The 21,852-nt window shown below is 38.4% G+C and overlaps 1 protein-coding gene across 1 annotated transcript in view; it reads left to right on the top strand.

The window, feature by feature from the left end:
• MAN1A1 (mannosidase alpha class 1A member 1) overlaps positions 1 to 21,852 on the top strand; it is a 143,636-nt gene that overhangs the window by 50,516 nt on the left and 71,268 nt on the right. The window contains exon 5 of the mRNA XM_084889940.1: positions 3,701 to 3,781. Coding sequence (XP_084746066.1) covers positions 3,701 to 3,781 — 81 coding nt within the window. The remainder of the gene's footprint in view (positions 1 to 3,700; positions 3,782 to 21,852) is intronic.

A 21,852-nucleotide genomic window follows, 5' to 3' on the forward strand; every position in this document is an offset into this window, starting at 1 on the left:
GTCATTTAGGCTGAGCTGCTGTACAGACATAATGGCAGCAGCTCACTATTGAGTGCTTGACCTGCTCCAGGCATCGCACACAGTGCCTCCCACTCACAGACTATAGTGCCTTTAAAGAGTGCTCTGTTCCCTGTGCAAATGAGAAAACCAAGATTCAGAGAGAAGAAGTTACTTGCCTAGGAGCTCACATTTCAGCTAGCTTCCAATCCAGTCTTCAGTCCCAGGTCTTTCTGAGGCTTAGGTAGTATTTCTATCGTCTGCTCAACAATATGGTCAACCAATTTGTTGCAGTGGGCGAATCGTTATCTTCTTGATCCTTTTCACCTGAGAATCTGTAAAGAGTGATGTGTCAAAATTTCAGTCTTCTGACCCAAAATGTAGGGTAGCCCAGAAAGTGGAAATTAAGATTTCTAAATAATTTATATTTCATTTTGAGAAAAAAAGGAGAAAAAAAATTATATGTTGGGAATTCAAATGTAATCCAGGTTTTCAAAAGGAGGAAGATATGATGACTGTTGAGTGCTACTAATGGTGATGTGACCTTCCTGAGCCAGATTTATAAAGACAAGGACAGAGCAATCACTGGGAAGGGCATGGATTCACTCACAGCCAGATTTGCTTCTTACACAGGCTCACTAGACTGTTAGGCCCATGAAATTCAAAACACAAAGCTATTGACTTTGATTGAGCATGGCACTTTGCAAGGTTACTTCGATATCTTACATGTAGAGCAGGATAAATAGAGTTCTAGAATACATGGCTGAACCAATAACTAGTTGAACAACTGTAACCAATAGGTGATTGATACGTAGTTTAAGATATATTTCTGGTCATGTTTGAAATGGCTCAGTCGCAATAATTCTTATCAGATGTCTCTATAAAGGTCCTAATTATCTAAAATTTTTATAGGAGGAAGAGAGAAGACATGTCTAATGAGCCAATAACCAGAGTAAGAATATAGAAATCATCGTAACAGGCTTCAATAGACAGAAATATGGAGGACTGTTCTCAGGTTTAAAACTGAAGAACACAATTACAAATTGAAAGTGATACAATTTGAGGATTTAGAGTCATTAGGTTTTATTATTAGACACCAGCAGCCCAACATCCTCCAAGGGGTCCCGGATTAAGAGAGGGCACAGGCCAGCCAACAGACCCCACTGGTGCACAAATCCATGCACCAGGCCTCTAGTATGCATATAAGATCCTTGATTAATCTCTTCCCGCCCTCCCCCTTTCCCTCTTCCCTCTGTTTCATGTTTCCATGCCTATGCATTGAGCCCCCTGGTGGTCAGTGTGCATCATAGCTACCCGTCAAACAGTCGCTTAGGCTTTTATATATATAGATTATGACCCTTAGACATACAAAATATACCTGTGTGATCCAAAACAAATTAATGGATTTCCTTTTTCTTATCAATAATTTTGTGGAATACTAAAACTTTTACGCATATTTACATAAATTCACTCAGGGTCATATACCTTGGATAAATTGCACCTATACAGGGTACTTTTAATCAAATTATATTCGACATATGTTACAAATTATGAAATACAGCTAAACAACTCATCACAGATTGCTTTATGATATGTTTGCTTAACGCTGGCCCAATAATTCTTTCTCCTGAGTAGTTTTCATAATCTTTTTGCAGGAAATTTTTTGGGGAAAAAATTTTAACTTAAACAGTTACTTAGCTTTAATTGTTAGGTCCTTATACCTTTTCAGAGATCATTTGGGAATTAAATGAAAATATACCTCCTTTTTTCCTCTGGAACTGTTTCTTCCCATTATCATTCAGACTTCATGAGTTTGAGGACCTGTCAGTCTTCATTCCCATATTCTTAGAACATAGAAGTTGGTTAATAAATCTTTGTGAAAGGAAATAAAATCTTAGATGATTTTGACTAAGTTTATCTGCCAGATATTTACGCCGAATATTACAATTGGCTCTTCTGCCCCATCATTATCTGTAAATGGTTTGATGTTGATATTAGACAGAAGTGAACAATTACTGAGTAGGCCAAGAGAATACAAAAAGAAGCTAACTAAAGCTTAGAGTGTATCATGCATCTATCATAGGTTAGTTTTATTAAATTATCTAGTAACAGAATGTAAGACAAATCCATTTAGTAGTCAAGTATCATAAAATAATGAAAGTATTGGCAATAATGACTGTTGCCACAATGAAATGACTATTAATAAAGAGACTTGGTGCATTATCATGTTAGGTGATATTGGTAGCAGAGCCCTGGACCAAGAATTTAGTACTCGAGTTCAAACCCTGATTCAATTACTTATTAGTTGTCTGACCTGAGAGTCAGAGTGACCATTATAAATCTCAGTATCTCCATTTGTAAAATGGACATAAAGATAGCAGTTACTTCAGAGGGCTGGTGTAAGGCTTAAAAGACATAGTCCATGCAAAGAGATTAGCACAGAATCTGGTGTAGTGTAAATAATAATAATAATAATAATAATAATAACAACAACAACAACAACAAGCTGCTATTAATATAAACAAGAGCAATTTCAGCAGCATACATATGATTATCATCTCCTTCATGCAAAGATTAAATTTCTTCTCAGGGGCTGACCCTTCTAGACTGCAGGCAGACAGTTGGGAAGCAGCACTAGACCCAGGTCCACCAGCCTAAAATCTATTTTGCATTCTCGCTGTGCTACTTTAACATGGTGCGAGAAGGATACTAGAATAATGGTGAATTGCCAGGCAAAGTGTGAGTCCAAATGGCCTTGCAGGAAGAAAAATCTAATGAATAAAAGAGAACACAGAATAGAACAACAGAATGACCTGGCCCTAGTGCATCTGCACAAATAGAGAACACTGAGCATTGTAAATGCTATTGAATAGAGGGAGGAAATAATATATCATAATCCTATATAATAAAAGGCTAATAGGCAAATCAACCAAACAGTGAAACAACCAGTCACTCTGATGTACACTGACCACCAGGGGGCAGATGCTCAACACAGGAGTTGCCTATGATGGTCAGTGTGCTCCATTAGGGGGAGCACCACTCATCCAGAAGCCGGGCTCACTGCTGGTGAACACAGATGCAGTAGTGGGCAGTCAGACATCCCCTGAGGGCTCCTGGACTGTGTGAAGGCACAGGCCAGGCTGAAGGCCCCCTGCTCAAGTGCACAAGTTTTGTGCACTGGGCCTCTAGTTTTTTATAATTGAGATTTTGAGTCAAAATTATTATATGTATTTTGAGAGGATTTCCCCCTATTATATATAAACTAAAGTCTCAGTGCATGAATTTATGCATGGGTTAGGTCCCTCAGCCTGGTCAGTAATCCAGGCCTATTGGAGGCCAGCTGGTCTGTGGGAGGGACCCTGGGAGATTAGCAGGCCAGCCTGGGGGGAAGGGGGGCGGGGGAGGGCGCGCGCGCAGAAGGTTGGCTGGCTGGGGGGAGGGGCCATAGGAGGTTGGTTGTGAGAGTGCACTGACCACTAGGGGGAAGCTCCTGTGTTGAGCCTCTGTTCCCTGGTAGTCAGTGTATGTCATAGCAGCTAGTGGAATGGTTGTTCGGTCATAATCGTCACTTAGGCTTTTATATATATCTGAGCAAGCATATATGATTTGAATAAAATTTAAAAGATTAGTGCATTTCTCACAGTATTTTTCTCAATTGTATACTGTTGTTTATATATGCACCTCCTTTATTTTGTTTCTACAGAATGCTGAAGTTTCTGTTTTTGAAGTTAATATACGCTTTGTTGGTGGACTACTCTCGGCCTACTATCTGTCTGGAGAAGAGGTAATAAAAAGTGGCACACAGATGGGAATTACTGAGTGTCTTAAAGTTACAATTTTAGGATAAAATAAGCTCTGGGGAGTATATATTTAGGGGGTACCCACTGAACATTCTTATTCTTATGGACCTCTAGCATACACTGAATTTTACATAATATGCACTCATTTAAATGAGCACACTGGGAAAGTTTGGCAGAACATGTCAGAAATGGTACGCATTGCCTTTAAAAAGCCTGGCTCCGTTATGTTACATATATAGTGTGATTATCACTACAAATGATATGTGTCTGTGGATAAAATAAAGAGGTTTAGTGCAGTGGCAGGCTTATGGGTGATTTTTTTTTCTTTAACATTTGTTTAATGTCAGCTTAATAAAAAAGTTTTAAAATGAAAAAAGCTCGGCAAGTAAAGTATAAAGAGTACCGTATTTAAGAAACTGAGGAGGCGAGTGAGATGCTCAGCTTTCCAGGGAGGGTCCTGCAGGCCAGTGGCCCAGCACGGAGTGCTTCGGTGCTCTTCCTGGGTGAGTTAACTCCGTATCTGCAGCTCGGTGCAAAGCAGGAGTTTTTACTTAGCTGCCTTTTGTTGATAGATAAAGAACACAGATTTTCTTGAAAGGCTTTGAACGCGGGCCTCACCTGTGATGTTGACTGTTAAGAGCTCAGGTCAAGGAAATGCAGCCATGGATTTCAGTTGCAAGCACGTCACTCCGATGTGTGTTGGCCCCAGCGTTCCAGCTGGAGGAAGAGTGGATCTTACCTGGGGTGGTATTTCATGTATTTTGATGCTCCTTTACACAGATTAAGCAGAGCAATAAGTGTTCAACAAGAAAAACCGCTTTAACATTGTCCTGTCTCTCAGATTCTTCGCCATAATAAAACAGCCCGCACAATCTTAACATTTTCTCTCTTTAGATTTTATTCCACCATGGAGCTTTTCAAAGTGTTATTGGTGACTTCTGTGTTCCCCTGTTTTTCCTCTTTACAGCCTTCATTTTCTCCATCATCATTTATCCCCTCTGTGTCCTCTTCCACCTCCACCTGCCCCTCCCCGGCCATCACCACACTGTGGGCCATGTCCATGAGTTCTCTCTCTTCTGCCCTGCTTACATCTCAAAGTCTGTTCTTCATTACGAACTTTGTCACCTTCTCAGTGACGAAGAGACCCTCCTCTCTTTTGCCAGCCCCCAATAATTTTACTTGTCCAGTTTGGTTTAGACTTTTCTGAGCATTAAGCCAGGGAATCATGCTTTTAAAATGTCATACTTAAAATTACCTGGTTTTATTTTAGTTAACAGATTTCTGCTTTTGGAATACTTGTCTTTGAGTATCTACTGCCTGGGTGTTCTCATTGTTTTTCACATGGCATACTTAGGGTGACCTTAGTTTTAACTTTCTTCATCATTTATGTGGAGGTGAGCTGAAATATATCGGAGCTCAAATAGAAAAATTAGGTGTACAAAGAGAAACAACTAAATGGTTTCTACTAAATATGCATCATGTTTAGTTAGGATACTTTTTTCACTTGTAACAGTGATTTAATTTTGTACACATATTTATTTTTATATATATGCATATTATATAAATCATCACCAGAAGTATATACCGGTAGGCCCCCATTGTTATAAACTCAAAATTCCTGAATTTATATTGCAAAAATAGAAGAGGAAGTACCACTGAGTTGTGTTATGTGCCTACAATTATAAACACTGAACAATAATCAGGAATGCCAATGAAACTTTAAGCCTGTCATAAGAACAATAGGAAATTAAGTACCTATAATAAACTTTTACTTCAAGGACATATTCAGAAACTTTAAACACCCTAGCTCAGTTAAAATATCTAATACTACTGGGGAAAAAGTCAAAGCACAAAATTTTCAAAGTCTGTATAAGAAATGCAAACAACAGAAGCACTGCAAACGGACAGGATAGAGATCAGATGAATACTAAGTAGGAATGATCAGTATGAAAGATAAGTAAAATAAATAGCATTGCTCTATTATGAGCTCAAGGGAATTGCAAGTCCTCATTGGACAGTAACAGCAGCATCTGGAATATGTTCTACACACCACTGATTTCTTTAGATATGGCAGGACAAACCTGCCTGTAACATACTAAAAATAAGTCAGAAAAAGCTACATCCTGTAATTTTACTTAGAAATTCACAATGCACAGAAAAAACAAACAAATTGAAATGTATTATTTTTCCATACTTATTTAACTATAACCACCCTTCTCCTTTTTCATGTAACATTTTCCAACACTGAGTTACAAATATTACTTCCCAGAACAAATTTTGGAAAACAGCATTGTAGAATAAGAGTAACCAAAGCAGCCTGGCCAGTGTAGCTCAAGTGGTTGCATCGACCTATGAACCAAGAGGTCATGGTTAGATTCCCAGTCAGGGCACAGGCCCAAGTTGCAGGCTTGATCCCCAGTGTGGGGCGTGCAGGAGGCAGCCAATCAATGATTCTTTCTCATCATTGATGTTTCTATCTCTCTTTCCCTCTCCCTTTCTCTCTGAAATCAATAAAAATATATTAAAAAATAAAAAGAGCAACCGCAGCAAATAATATTGGAAATTGGCAAATGCAAAACAAGACATTGTAAGAGAAGATGATACGTGCAGGAAATAGTGTGTATGAATATCCCACATATTATTATCTGTATTACCACAGAAACCGATGGCTATGTGGAGCAGAAAGTGAATTTTATAGGACATAGTGACACCACAGAATGAGAGAGAAGGCTGAAGAACAGGTTGGAACTAACAGTCTCAAGTTGCCATAGAGCATCTCTCTGGTTTGACAATCACTCTGGGACAACCTAGAGTTAATAAACATGCACTATTTTTATACTCTTGTCAAAAAACAAAGTCACAGGAGAAAGAGGTCAATTGGCAGTATCCGTTACATGTGGTTCCTTGGGGATCTTGGGGAATGAAACAGGGTGTGATAGAAGCAGTCTTCGGGAGAATTCGATTTCAGTATCCTGTGAGGACCAGGGATAAGGAAGTATGAATAATTACTGAACAGCAAACTGATGCCCTATCAGAAGAGTGGAGAAAATAAATGTTTGGGAGCCAAAAACAGAGAACGAATATACAGGGGTGGGCAAAAGTAAGTTAAGATTATTACAAGAGCTTTATTAACTCAGTGTTTCATATACAATTGTAGGCCTTCTTTTGTCCACCCCTGTACAATATATTTTTTTATTTTTTATTTTTTAAAATATATTTTATTGATTTTTTTTACAGAGAGGAAGAGAGAGATCTAGAGAGTTAGAAACATCGATTAGAGAGAAACATCGATCAGCCACCTCTTGCACCCCCCCCCCCCCCCGGAGATGTGCCCGCAACCAAGGCACATGCCCTTAACCTGAATCGAACCCGGGACCTTTCAGTCCACAAGCCGATGCTCTATCCACTGAGCCAAACCGGTTTCGGCATATTTTTTTATTGTCTAAAGTTTTATATGTCTCCTTTTTCTCCAGTTGACTCCCTCCCCCATCCCTTCCCAGCCCGAGCAAGCCCCCACCACCCCAGTGTCTGTGTCCATTGGTTATGCTAATATGCATGCATAGAAGTCCTTTGGTTGCTCTCTAATCCCACCCCTCCTCTACCATTTGTGTCTAGATCGATCTATTCTTACAATATTAAAATAGACTACCTAACAAGCAACTCATGTATAAGCATCACTTTAAATTATGAGGAAAGCAAAGGTGTACTTTGTTCTAAATACGTAACTCTAAATATCTACATTATGAAAAAATTACTGTATGAATAACGAAACCTATATTTTATTAATTAGGAAAAAAGGACATCATAAACATCAGGACTTAAGTAGATTGTAAAATGAGAAAATGGCTGGGCTGATAAAGCGTTTTTTCCCTCCTCGTTAACATTCTTCCTGAGAATATTTTCCTGGGAAAGAACTCGGTCACAGGAAGAACCACCTTATTCATCTGTTGAGCGGTGGAGGCATTTGCAAAGGGCACGTCTGAGTGGCGCTCTCAGCAGGAAGGCCCTCGCTGGTCTGTGTTTTCGGCCCAACAGCTTGAGCAAAGAGGAGTGCTGGGATGGTGATGGCCAGCTAGGGCAGCGAGGCCCACAAAGCACAGGCACCACCGGGGAGAAGTCACGCATCTCTTCCCTCGGGGTTGATTGCACTCCCACCGCACGCTGGGCACTGTTCTTTGCCTTGAGATTACCTGGGAACAAAAGCTCCTCGACCCCTGCCCTGTGGAGCTTCTCCCTTAGAGAGGAGACACCCAAACGGGGGAACTTGAACCGACCTGTAAGAAGGAAAGATTTGTGGTTTCGTTTGGCCGTGTTGCTTTGGGTCTGGCAGGACAATAAGCAGGCAGAAAACAGACTTCGAGATGTCCCTCTGAACTGGCCTTCATAGCTTCAGCATCTGACTTCTTCTGCCAGTTCTGCACTTCCACCCTCAATAGAGACAAGATCTCGTGTCACACAGCCCTTCTCTAAACCTCCCCTGTTCCTTAGGTCTTAAAAGTTGACTTTTCCATTTGGCCAACATAACCTTTATAAATCTGACCTCAGCCTATTGTTGCCTTCATTACTCCCCTCGGGCACTTGCCTCTCTAACTACAATGGGCTGCTCCCCCTTGGCCCCCACCCCCCCAAAAAAATTACCCTAGGCACATAGGTATGCTTTGCCTCTGCCTACACCCTGTTTCTTCCACTTCCCCCCCAACCTAGACATTGCCCCTCTGTGAAGCCCTTCCTGATTGCACTGCTCAAGCCACCTCCCACGCCCCCTAACTGGAGGGGACAGGTGCTTCCCTGTGCTCTCTGCTTACGCTGCTATGACATTTGGTTGTTTATGTGACTCTTCTACACCCTTGCTCCCCTTTTCCCAGTAGAATTTGAGCAACTGAAAAATAAGGATGAAGTTTCTGCTGTTATTATATCCCTTTGCTTAGCACTGTGTGCTTAGCCCTAGAAAAAATATTTAGTGTTTGTTGACTATCCTCTAGTAGGTTTTCTGTGAACTCCAATAAAAAATTCTTCCAGTAGTTTTTTAAAGTAAAATCTGCACATTGATGACAGAAAGAAGCAACTGGCCCCGAAGGCTTGAGATTGTTGGGAGGCAAAGAATGCAATAAGGGGTCTGAAAATATGCCCAATCTCAAGCCTCTCATATAAGCTCCTACAACTCCACTCTCTCCCCCCCAGCCCCACCTCCCCCAGCCCCACAGAAGAGCTTCCTGTTTATCTGTTCTGTACATGCTGGTTCTCTAAAGAGGAAGGGATTTGAAAACCAGTGAACTAGAGTTCATATCTAAATTTCAACCATCACTAAATATGGTAGGTCATTTATTGTGGGCCCTTTAAGTAGAATTGACGTTTAGTTAGAACATTTTCTGAAGTTTTAAACCTAAGAAGAAATTAGAAAAGTTAAGTATGAGAGGGCATATGTTTGCTTTCATTTGTGGAAGCTATCCAGCTGAAACTGCACTTGCTGACATGTAATTTTCTGGAAAGGAACAGTGTTAATCATATCCGTAAAGTGGTAATTATTGATTGTTTCCTTGTTATTGTGTACTAATGTGTTTATCCTTATTGTTTTTTTAAAGGGTTTGATCCTTATGTAGACTTCATTACCCTACTATTTAGCATTCATTATTGAATTTTAATGAAAGAAAGAATATGATATGTGATACCTAATATTTTCATTTAAAGGGTTTACTTTAGTAAAACATAATAGAGAACAGTAATTTTGCTTATACGTGTAATTAAATTACCATGTTTTCATGAGTTACAACTGTTGCATATTGAGTATTTTATTATGATTTGAAGTTTATTTGTGCTTTAAAAGGGATCTAGAGCATATGGAAATGTTTCTAGAATAATATACATTGAAACAAAATGAAATTATTAACATTTTTTTGTCCCAGAGTGAATCATAGAAATCATACTTACTCCTTAACTGAGTTTTGCTATCTGTCTCTCTCTCTGTTTTACATATTCTGTATTTTAATTGTCTACAAAAGAACAAAGTTTCATCAGCTGTAAGAACTTTACCTCATGAAAGCTTTTCTACAGTTTGCTAATAATTTCAGCTCCTAAACTTATTTATGCTAATGGATAAATGGCAGAAGCTATCTAGCTTCTCATCCAATTGATCGACAAGATAGACATAAAGGAAAGAGAAAGTAAAAAATAAAAAATAAAAAAAATTAACCTGTTTCTTAATCAGATATTTGTAACCTGTTTAGTTACCATGATATCTTACCCACAATAGGCATACTACAAATTCACATCAATAAGAATAGATCTAACTTTTGATGAAGTAACAACCTCAAAATCTCAGTCGTGTAAGACAATATGCTCTGTACACTACTTGTCCTGCTGTCCCCGCTAAATGGTTTGCTCACGGCTATGTTTCTCATTATCCTCCCTCCAGAGCCCAGATTGATGGAGCAAGCTGCCATCTGGGTCATTTTGCCAAGGCGGGACTTAGAGGGTTAGGGGAAGGGAAGTGGCAAAAGAGAATCTGGAAAATCACACACTGACTTTTATTGCATCTATCTGAAAGCTCGCACCTCATTGGCCAGAGCAAGTCACAGGGCCACCTTAACTGGGGAAGAGGATGCAGAATTGGCACCATAAGCCCAGGAAAGACAATTAGTGACTGCCAGAGAGTGGCCACTTAAATAAGGAGTAGCAGAAGATAGGAATTTGTGAGAGCAGAGGGACTTCTGCAAGGGTCCCCAAGCTGGAATCAGTCTGCAACAACTAGGAAAGAAACTTCCAGCCTTTGCAAGCAAGGAAATAAGTGGAGAGTCTTGCTTTGGGATAGAAATACTCATCTTTACTAACTTCTCAAGTAAAAAGTTACTGCTCCAGCACTTGTCGACAAACTTCTGCTTCTCTAAGAAATACCCTCTACCCTAGGCTCCTCCCCTAACTTTCCAAATGTCAGTAAAAAGTTGAAAAACAGACATAAACGATCCTATAAAAAAGGGATGCCTGTCATACCACTGCAATTGTCTGGTGTGAGGGCTAATCATTGCTTTTGGTGGCAACGCCTATGTTGACCGGACATTGAGGACTTGGTGCTTTTCCTTCAACCACTTTCTCCTTTTATCTAAGTGTTCCCTAGTCAGGCACTTCTCATTTTATAAAAGCCTAATGAAAGAGAGGAGGTCATAAGCTTGTATTTAGGGTAATATTAAATCATTTAATAATTCACAATGTCTGTTAAAACCAATACTTCGTATTGTTTCTATTGTCTGAATCATATTGATGTGGACTTACAATACTAGAATTTGTGTGTATTTTAAACAGAAGTTGTATTTTTCCAGGACTATTCCTATGTAATTCTTTTTCTTTCAAATTGTGATGTCCTTTAGAAGGGCACCATGAGGTGCCTGTAACAAGGAATTTCAAATTTAATAGGGCTGGTAGAAAGTTCCTCAGAATTGTGATAATTTACCATCTGGTAAGTACATTTATTTAGTGAATCAGCAGATGCTTTGTGGCACTGCACTGGTGCTGCAGAAATAACGAACAAATATATTAATTCTTTATATTTCAACACAGCCCTGTAAAGCAGGAGAGCCCTAGCTGGTTTAACTCAATGGATAGAGCATAGTCCTGCAGATTGAAGGATCACAGGTTCCATTCTGGTCAGGGGCATGCACCTCAGTTGCAAGCTCTATCCCTAGCCCAGTTGAGGATGCGTACAGGAGGGAACCAATCAATGTGTCTCTCTCACATTGATGTTTCTCTCTGTGTGTCTCTCCCCCTCTCTTCCAGCCTCTCTAAAAACGTCAATGGAAAATATTCTCAGGTGAGGATTAACAGAAAATAAAATTAAGTAAAATTTTAAAAAATAAAATAGGAGTAGATACTGTTTTTATCCTTATTTGATAGAGAAAGTAGCAGCACCGAAAGTTAAGCCAAGGACATGGAGGAGGCAGAGGTGGGCTTCAAATGGGGGTATTCTGGCTCAAGATACCAAGTAGCAGCTAGACATCAAGGATCTTCAAGTAGATGTAGGCCACAGGCCTGACTCGGGAGCTACATGATCATTGAAGGGAATGAAGTTGCCCAGAGGTTGTGTAGACTGAGAAAAGAGGATTTAACATTTAAGCACTCATGAGATGAAAGAGCTAGAAAAGGAGACTAGAAGTGGTGGTCCCAGAAATAGGAGGAAAACCAGTAGAATGTGATTATCATAGAAAACAAGGGGACATGGTATTTTGAAAAATGAGGAAGTATTCACTTGTGTCAAAGGCTGCTGCAGGGCAAGTTGTGTAAGGACTGAAACGTGTCTGTGGGATGGAGCAGTATGGCGGTCACAGACACCTTTGCTGAGAGTGCTTGGAGGTAGAGGAACAGCACAGAATCCCAGTTGTGCATGATTGAAGAGGAGGCGGTCTTTGAGAAGGTGGGAGAGGGTGGACTCGGAGTACAGAGGGCATTAGGGACAGAGAGGTCCTTCTCCCATTGCAGTCTGAGAGAATGGAGGCAAGATGAGGATGCGTGTCAGCAACTAATTAGATGGGGTGTCAAAAATATGAGACAGTTGCTATCGCGTGGCCTGTTAACACACAAAGAAAAGCTAGGATATCTGTCTGCTGAGACTGAGGGAGAAAACAAACTTTGGAAACGAGCGTGCAGAATTTAAAATTGTCATTCTAGAGAGGGCTGGCTAGAGACATTGGCTAGAGTTTCTGGCCAATGTCTAGACAGGTGACATCAGTCCTCCCAGGTATATGGTATTTCTCTCTCTGGGTCCTAGAGCTCAGCAGCTCAGATACAAGCATATGGAAGGTGTTTGTTTGATTTTAATTGTTTTTTGCTAGCCAGGTGTGACAAAGAAAGGCATGGATTAGCCTTTAGCAAACGTTTTATTGAAATTATAGACCATGAAATCCAAAATGAGTATATGAACAAAATGATAGTATAAACAAAAAGCAGTTGAGTGATGATTAGAGAGAAAATGCACTAGTTAAATTGCCTGGAGCCCAGTTGAAGTAGAATTGGAGTAGTAGCAGTTATTTTAGCAGTTGACTAGAAAGTAAGGCTATATAAGGGGTGTATGAATAAGACATTTCACAAATGAGGAAGTTTTGAGTGATTTCATAATTCAGGGTAGCATAAAGAGGGATTTTATCAGAATCTATCAGCATGGCTGATTATGAAATACATTTTAATTGGAAAAATATAATGTAAAAGTTGGTCTTTAAAAAAATACTGTCAGTGAACCTATTTTTAATTTGCTAAGATATAATCATTGTTTATATAATATTATCAATCTGTATGAAAATATGTATTCAACAAAGGTTGCTGCTTAAACAAAAAAAGAAAGTATTTATGCTTCATGGAATTTAAATAGAAGATTGTTTCACAGCTCTACCGCCTTAAGAAATTAGTTCAGATGATGAGAGCTGGCATTAGAAATGGAAACAAAATGCATATTAGCTAATTAGTTGGATTTAATGCAACTAATATACCTATGCAGAGCTGTTTTTTTTAAAACTATAACTAGATGAAACTTATGTAAATAAATGTAGTAAGTTTGATCCTGGTGAGATAAAATATGGATTTGTTTTGGATTCACTTTAAAAACTAAATCTTCCCTAGTGTAGCTCATTTGATTTATAAATACATACGTGGTTAAAATTTTTAAAGTTTAGGAATTAGGTACTATCTTAGTCCATTCGGGCTGCTGTAACAGAATACCATAGACTGGATGGATCATGTAAAATAACATTTACTTCTCAATGTTCTGGAGTCTGAGCAGTCCAAGGTGATGGTGCCAGAAGACTCAGTGTCTGGTGAGAACCCACTTTCTAGTTCACAGACACGGTGATCTTCTCCGTGTGACAAAAGGGGTGAGGGAATTCTCTGGGGTCTCTTTTTAAGGCACTAATTCCATTCATGAGGCCTCCACCTCATGACCTAATCACGTCCAAAGAACCTGCCCCAAATGTCCTAACATTGAGGATTAGGAGTTAACGTGTGAATGAGTGGTGGGGGTGGGGACACAGAAACATTCAATGTGTAGCAGGTGCCTTGTAAAGTAAGTCCTCCAAAAACTTCATTTACAAGCTTTCTTGTTAACTTTTTATGATGTGGATTTATACTGCTTGTATGTTGTTTTTTTTTAAGAATTCCTCTTTTTTCTTTTTAAATATATTTTTATTGATTTCCGAGAGGAAGAGAGAGCTAGAAATATCAATGATGAGAAAGAATTATTGATCGGCTGCCTCCTGCACGCCCCCCTACTGGGGATCGAGCCTGCAACCCGGGCACATGCCCTTGACTAGAAGTGAGCCCGAGACCTTTCAGTCCACAGGCCAACGCTCTATCCACTGAGCCAAACGGGCTTAGGAGTAAAGTATTTTTCTTTAAAACATTTTAGAAAATAGTTCATTGACAAATTTTAGGGTTAGCCATTCTAGTAACTAAACCTATTTCTGCTCCATTATGAAGTGTTTCTCCAAGCAAGTTCTGCTGATGTGCCACCGTTAATTCTTCATTAAAAAGCAAACAGCTTATTTTATAAGTTAGCTGAAAATGCTTTTACATTGATGATAACACCCAAGCCTTGAGGGTGATGTTTGTTTGTAACTTAATAATTGATCTTTGTTTTAATTTGAAGTATCCAATTTCTCTGAAGCAGTACAAGGAATGATTAATTCTAGAATTCCCTCTAAAAACTGAGGGAATTCAAGAGCTTTAATAGTATAGGCATAGGATACAAGATTTTTTCCACTCTTTATTCTAAACACTTGTTTTGTTTTTGTTTTTGCCATTAAGTAGGTTAGGGTTAGACCAGAGAAGCAGAAGAGGTTGTCACCTTCGTGTTATAAGTCCTGCTTGTTTAATGTATTTATTTGTTAGATATTAACAGATTTTTTAAAGTTCCTGAGATAATAATGATAACTGCTCTAATTTATAGATCATTGCTGACTTCTGTGTTTCAGTTCTTACATATGACTTGCTATAGTAATGATTAAATAGTGCCTTCTTACTGTAGTCCTCTCTCATGAGCTTCCTCTAGTCAGGTTATGTACACATACTACTTAACTTAGGCTTCATGGTTAACTCAGATAACAACTATAGCATCTGTGTGTTTCCACTGTCTAATCTTTATGACTTGCTAATGCTATCTAATGCTTTATGGCTAGACTTACAATTATACTAATCCACGGTTTCATTCTGAAGAATTAGTTATCTTAGATCTTAAAGGTCTGTCATCAACTATTAACATATATAGTTGCTTATGATTCACTCCTTTATTCAGCACATGTTATGTGCCATCTGTGATTATTTTGAGCAACTATTATGTGCCAGATTGTGTTCTCGTCTCTGGAGAATTCAGCGATAAATTAAAGTCCCCAATCCCACAAAATGAGGTAAAATGCTAAGTTTACAGGACAATTTCTGATAGTGATAAGTGCTGTGAAGAAAATACAATATGCTCACGTGATAGAGAGTGATTGGAAGTGGGGTAGAGAGATGCTGAGGACTCTAAATTCGTGGTCGGCAAATTGCAGCTTGTGAGCCACACGTGGCTCTTTGGCCCCTTGAGTGTGGCTCTTCCACAAAATACCACGGCCTGGGTGAGTCTATTTTGAAGAAGTGGCGTTAGAAGAAATTTGTTTTAAAAATTTGGCTCTCAAAAGAAATTTCAATCGTTGTATTGTTGATATTTGGCTCTGTTGACTAATGAGTTTGCCGATCACTGCTCTAAATCAAGTGGGAGCCAGAGTCTGAATGGCACCATGGAAGATCTGGAGAAATAGCAGTCTAGCCATAGGCACCTGAGAGTTATGAGTAGATTGTCTTTCCTTTGGGATGAAGAAGAGGGGGAGGAGGACGAGGGCAGTAGGGGTGATGGTAGGTAATAGGGCCGTTTTTGGAGGGTTTGCTGTGTGCCACGTGTACAGTACAGAAGTTGTATAATCTCCCTGTTGTGGATCCACCGCAGCTCTGAGCAGCTGATCCCTGACACACATGGGAAGCCACCGAAGTACTGTCAGACCCTTTTCTGCCCGCTGTGTGATCCTGCCCACACGCTGTTCCCAAAATGAAAGTTACCTGGATTAGAACCACAATCTTTCTTTTTCACTTGCTCCTTAGCTCAATATCTAAGCCTCATGTAGTAAGCTAGCAGCCGTCTTCTATAACCCATGAAATCTTCCACTTCTAGCAACAAAGATCAATTGAGGTATGAAAATGAAACCAATATGTTCATAACACTTGTGGATTTGTAACAGCTTTTTATTCAAGTTGTTCTTGAAATTATTTATTTATTGCATTCATGCCTTTTTTCCCCCCAAAATAGAGACAAAGTTGTCCTTGAATTTTCCCAAATAATTAAGTTGTAAGCATTCTCATTTTTCTTCTCCATGTTTTTATCATTCATTCCCTCACACTATTCATCAGTAGAATAAAATGTTTCTCATTGTCCAGTGAGTAACATGTAGAAAAAATTCTTGTAAAAAAAATATATATATATATATATATATATATATATATATATATATATCCATGTGATTTTAGCATTCATTTCTTTTTTTTTTAATTAGTGCCCTGTTTCCCCGAAAATAAGACAGTGTCTCATATTAATTTTTTCTCCCAAAGTTGCGCTAGGTCTTATTTTCAGGGGATGTCTTATCTTTCCATGCACTAGGTCTTATTTTAGGAGGATGTCTTATTTTGGGGGAAACACATGTATCTGGTACAATTCAAAATATTGATAAAATTCATTTCTATGTTGTGGTATAACACTTCGATGATTAAGGTATACATTCAACTTCTTTGTAAGTAAGGCATATTGAAGAAAATAGTAATTGAGAATGCTGATGTAGATATACACAATTTAGGGAAAAAAAGAATAGTATTTTCAATTTAGAATCATAATTTCTGATAAAGAAATATGAAGGAAAATGATAGTACCCTGGTACTTCAATGAAACCAGAATTGTTTGGCTTTATTAACAGACATAAATTATGAAGGTTTACCAATACAATTGGAATGCTTTTATGTAATTAGAGAATTCCAAAAAGCACTTAGAAATAGCTTGTAAATCTACCATATGTGGACAGCACTTTAATAAATTTTGCCTAACTGGGGGGGGAAAATCGGAATCCAGTTGCCTATTTGCTTTTTATATTATATTTATTTAGACAAAAAGAGGAAAGAAAACTCAAATTTATTGTCATATGAAAGTAATTGTAAAAAATGATTAAAATATCTACTTATCATAGTCTTTAACCTTTGAAATGAGCCACCATTTTATGGTATGTTTTCCCTTAGTCTTAATTGCTGTCAAAAAACAAGACTGAAAACCAAGGCGCCTAAGATTACACCAAGGTTTGACCCAGTGACCTAGCATTCCTAGGGGTCTGTCCCATTTTGGAATTTCAAGATGTCACCTCAAATAATGGATTTAATTAGTCCTCAGGTAAATGAGCAGTTCCCATACTTTCAAATACTGTATTGCCAAACTCATTTCACCTCTGCCTTGTGTTGCACATCCCACTAGTTTTAACCATTCAATGCACCCCCATCCCCAATGTTCAAAGAGATCCAGAACAGTCATTTACTCTCTTTATAAATACTCAAAATACCAACACTTTGACTCCTCTCACTCCCTTTTTTCCCCCTATCAAATTAGCAGAGACTAATAACCATGTGAATAACCAATTTGGTGAGAGTTGGGCAAAAATTTACTCAGACGTTGCTGAAGGGAATATAATTTGATACAAGTAGTCTAAAAAGTACTATTTATATAAGAAGATCCTTATAAAGTTATTTATTTAGCACCAGCTATTCTACATTAGGGAATCTATTAAAAATAAATAATCTAAAATGTAATCACATTATACCTAAAGAAGTTAATGGATATATCTTATAGACTCAGTAAATCAGAGGAGACTTCGCCAATACCCAGCAGGAGAGAATGGTGGAGCAGATCATGGAGCACCCACATAATGGCATATAGTGCAACCATTACATTTTATTCTTTTTTTAAAAAAATATATTTTATTGATTTTTTACAGAGAGGAAGGGAGAGAGAGATAGAGAGCTAGAAACGTCGATGAGAGCGAAACACGGACCAGTTGCCTCTTGCACACTCCCTACCGGGGATGTGCCCGCAACCAATGTACATGCCCTTGACCGGAATCGAACCCGGGACCTTTCAGTCCGCAGACTGACGCTCTACCACTGAGCCAAACCGGCTTCGGCTATTCTTGTTCATTTATATAGTGGCATGGGCAAGTATTGATGTCATAAATTAAGCAAGATACAAATGTTCATGTATAATATAACTTCAGCTATAGAAAACATAGATAATAATTACCTAGGAAACCAGTCCTAAATATAGATTTTATTTGCTTTCCATTTTAGCTATGGAAAACATAGAGGATAATTGCATAGAAACTCTTTTTTTTCTAAATACAAATTGTATTTACTTTGATCCTTTCCCCCTGTCTTTTTGTTTTTCTATATCAGATTTTTCTTATTGAGCCAATAATGCCATATCAGAAAAATATCAAGGGAAAAATGCAATACACCTAGAAAAAAGAATCATTACCAAACTTTTGCCCCTAGACTTACTCAGGATTTGGTTCTAGCCTGTCTTTAATTTAAATTTTTTAAACGTATCTTATAGGAACCTGGGTGTAAAGTCTTGAAAATCATCTCCCCACCCCCGCCCCAACATTTCTTCATAAAGAAAATGCCCTTTATTCGGCAATAATTGAATTTCCTTCTTCACAGCCAATTTGTAGATGGCCATTTCAGGTGGTAGTTAATGACAGCAGCATCTACTAGATGTTAATAATAGTCTTCGTTCACATGGATATGGAATTGAAAGAAAGCTTAAGTAAACAGATTGGTCCTAAATCCTTACACAGTCTCAGATCCAACTACAAACGCTAATTATACAAACAATATTTCTTTTGTTAAACACACACAAATCAATCCAAACTGTCATACAAATTAGTACACACAGCATTTCACATTTTAAAAAGAATATGTACATTGGAAATTTCTTTGTATTTTCTGTTATCAACCATTTAAAAGGCAAAAGAGTAGAAATATTTGTGATGAGTGTATAGATTCAATAGAGTTTATTTTTATTACTGACAGAAGGAAATCCGGGAATTTTGAGGCAGTTGGCACAATCTGTGATTTTGTCTTCTAATTAAAAGAAGGTATTCAGGGAAGAAATAGCAGAGAACCTTTTTCTATTGTTACAGCAGTAAATATCTTTTATGGAACTTTAAATGCAAGGCATGCTTGCTTGAGGAAGATGAAAGTAAGAGAAAAGCTGTTCAGTGATGAGCCAGGGAGAAAGAAAACTCGGAGAGATTAAGGAGGTAGCTATGTAAGGAAAGCATACAGTCTACCAGACACTCTTGAGGCTTCTCAAATCAAAATACAGATTCACTTTGTGGCGGAAACTCAAAGTAATTAGAAACTGTCCTGTTTTACTTTATTTTTTAAAAGTCAAAGCAAATTTTATGGTATGACTCCATGATATGAATTGATAGATCTTAGTTATGGGTATACAGGTGTTAGAAATTTCTATATTTTTGAAATGCAATTTTAAAAAATGTTTGAAGGAATCTCTAGATGTGATAAAAAAAAAAAAAAAAGCCAACAGTGTCTTGTTTCATTTTACTCCCTCCTTGCCCTACTCCGGTTATGAGATATTAGCTCCTTGTCCGAGATCCTATCATTGGAATAAACTTTCCTGTGAAGATCTGAGGCTCTTATTACTCACAATTGTGCTTCTAAGGGAAATTGTCCAAGTTTTGAGCCTACAGGTAAAACATTTGTAAATGGGGGCTACTTGAACTACTCATTGTATTGTATTAGAGACATCAACCTAATGAACATAAACTCTTACTGAATGAAAGAGCACTGCTCTTAGAATCTGGAATCCTGGCTTCTTGACCCTGTTGGGTTGCTGACTCACTGCGTTACTTTGAGCAATTCATTTTATCACTTTCAGATTTTTTTTTCTTTAATTGAAAATAATGGGATATGAAATAAATATCTTTTAAGCCTCTAAATCCAGTATCCTCAAACTGTGATACACTGATTATCAAGTGCACACAATCTTACAGATTGGAGGAAGAGTGTGGTGTGGCAAGTTTTCTTCCCATAACTCAGAACTTCTTAACTCATTTTGGGGCGTACACACAATGACTCCTTCTGGTGAAATGTAGAATTGTGCTTTGTGCTTTAACATGCTTAAGTCATCCAGGTAGTAAATACCTGGGAATGAAAAAGAAGTAGGAAAGTTGATCCCCTAGAAGAGGGATGTTAATAAGTAGAGAAATACTGAAAAGAAAACAATAAACTGCTGTAGACACAGAACAATTAGGAACCTGCACTGATTCTTTACTGATGGAGTAGCCACAGTCTTACCTCCTTCCTTACCCAAAACTTGAATGTAGAGTGCTGTCCACTATAAACCCATTTCCCATTTTAATGACAGACTCAAGGAGAATTATGAAACCTGGTAGCAAGAATGAGAAACAAGGATTTTTATATCCAGAAAAACCAACTTTCAGGTATAAAGGAAATGGGCAAACTATTACCAGCATGTAAGAACTTAGGGAATATTATTTCCAGGAGCCTTTCTTGATGAGTCTACCGGAGAACAAGCTTCAGACAACCAAAATACCAGACATTGTATGATTCATTCTTAACAAAACGTCTTGACTCTATTAATATAAGCCACGTCTCATTTTATAAATGTTGTCCATTTCATTATTCCAAATGTACAGTGTTAGCAGAGTTCTCACTGTTGAAAATAGTTGTTTTATTTTTTTCTTGAGTGTTTTAAACCTTGTATGATTAGTCCTGTGCTAAAACGGGAAGGATTATTTTATGTGTGAACTACCACAGAAAAAAACACACAAGAGTTACTTTACATGTAAATGATCCTTTAAAATTCAATACTATTGTGTGCTGATTTGCAACAGAGTCTGTATGAAGAGAGGCAAGACTAATAAATGCTGTGTTGTGAACTAATAATTAAATCCTCAATGTGGCCTGAAGTACTCGCAGGAGGTTCCTTCTCGGCCTCATAAATTTGACCGTATCTTTCCATTCTAACGCTATTAAGTGACTTAGAGACATGACTTAACAGTAAAATAAGCTCTGAAGCCACAGTGGCAGGCACGGAAGGCTGAAATTATGCAGTCATGACTGCCATTCATTTAGGAATTGGCTGTCCAATTTGCACTTAAATATCAGGCGCACAGCAAATGGAGAGTTGGCTGTTAAACTGCAAATTCAGCATCAGCGGCTTTCTATCTCTTGTGCTGTTTGCTAAATGTAAAGATTATTACAGATTTCTGCTTGATTCACTGCAGGAACAGTACAATGCCTATTGTGATATATAAGTACTATATTTTGATTAAAGCATTGTTTCCCACCCACTTAGTTCCATTCTTTGAATTACCTGAGTCCACCTTCTGAGAAGTTTAGTGCTTCTCAAACTTTGGAGTATGTCAGAATCCCCAGTAAGCCTTGTTAAAACAGACCTGTGGCTCCCACTCCCAGGGTTTCTGATTCTGCAGCTCTGGGTGAGGGCCTGATCATTTACATTTCTCACAAGTTCCCTGCTGCTGCTACTGCTGCTGCTGCTGCTGGTGGTGGTATGAGAATCACACTTTGAGAACCACCGCTGACTAGTATCATGAAACCCACCTCTTGAAACCAACAGGGTTCATGTTTTTAAAAATAAACTAAAAAAATAGACATCCAGATTTGGCGATCAACATTGTTTAGGAAAACGTGAATGTACTGAGCCAGTGGTCAGCAAACCTCGGCTCGAGATTCGCATGTGGCTCTTTGGCCCCTTGAGTGTGTCTCTTCCACAAAATACCACGGCCTGGGAGAGTCTGTTTTGAAGAAGTGGTGTTAGAAGTTTAAGTTTAAAAAAATTGGCTCTCAAAAGAAATTTCAATCGTTGTACTGTTGATAGGTGGCTCTGTTGACTAATGAGTTTGCCGCCCACTGCACTAAGTAAGAATTGAGGGAAACCTTTCCTCTATTGGGAATC

The sequence above is a fragment of the Pipistrellus hanaki genome (assembly GCF_964339955.1).
Source record: "Pipistrellus hanaki genome assembly, chromosome: 7".
Taxonomy (NCBI): Eukaryota; Metazoa; Chordata; class Mammalia; order Chiroptera; family Vespertilionidae; genus Pipistrellus; species Pipistrellus hanaki.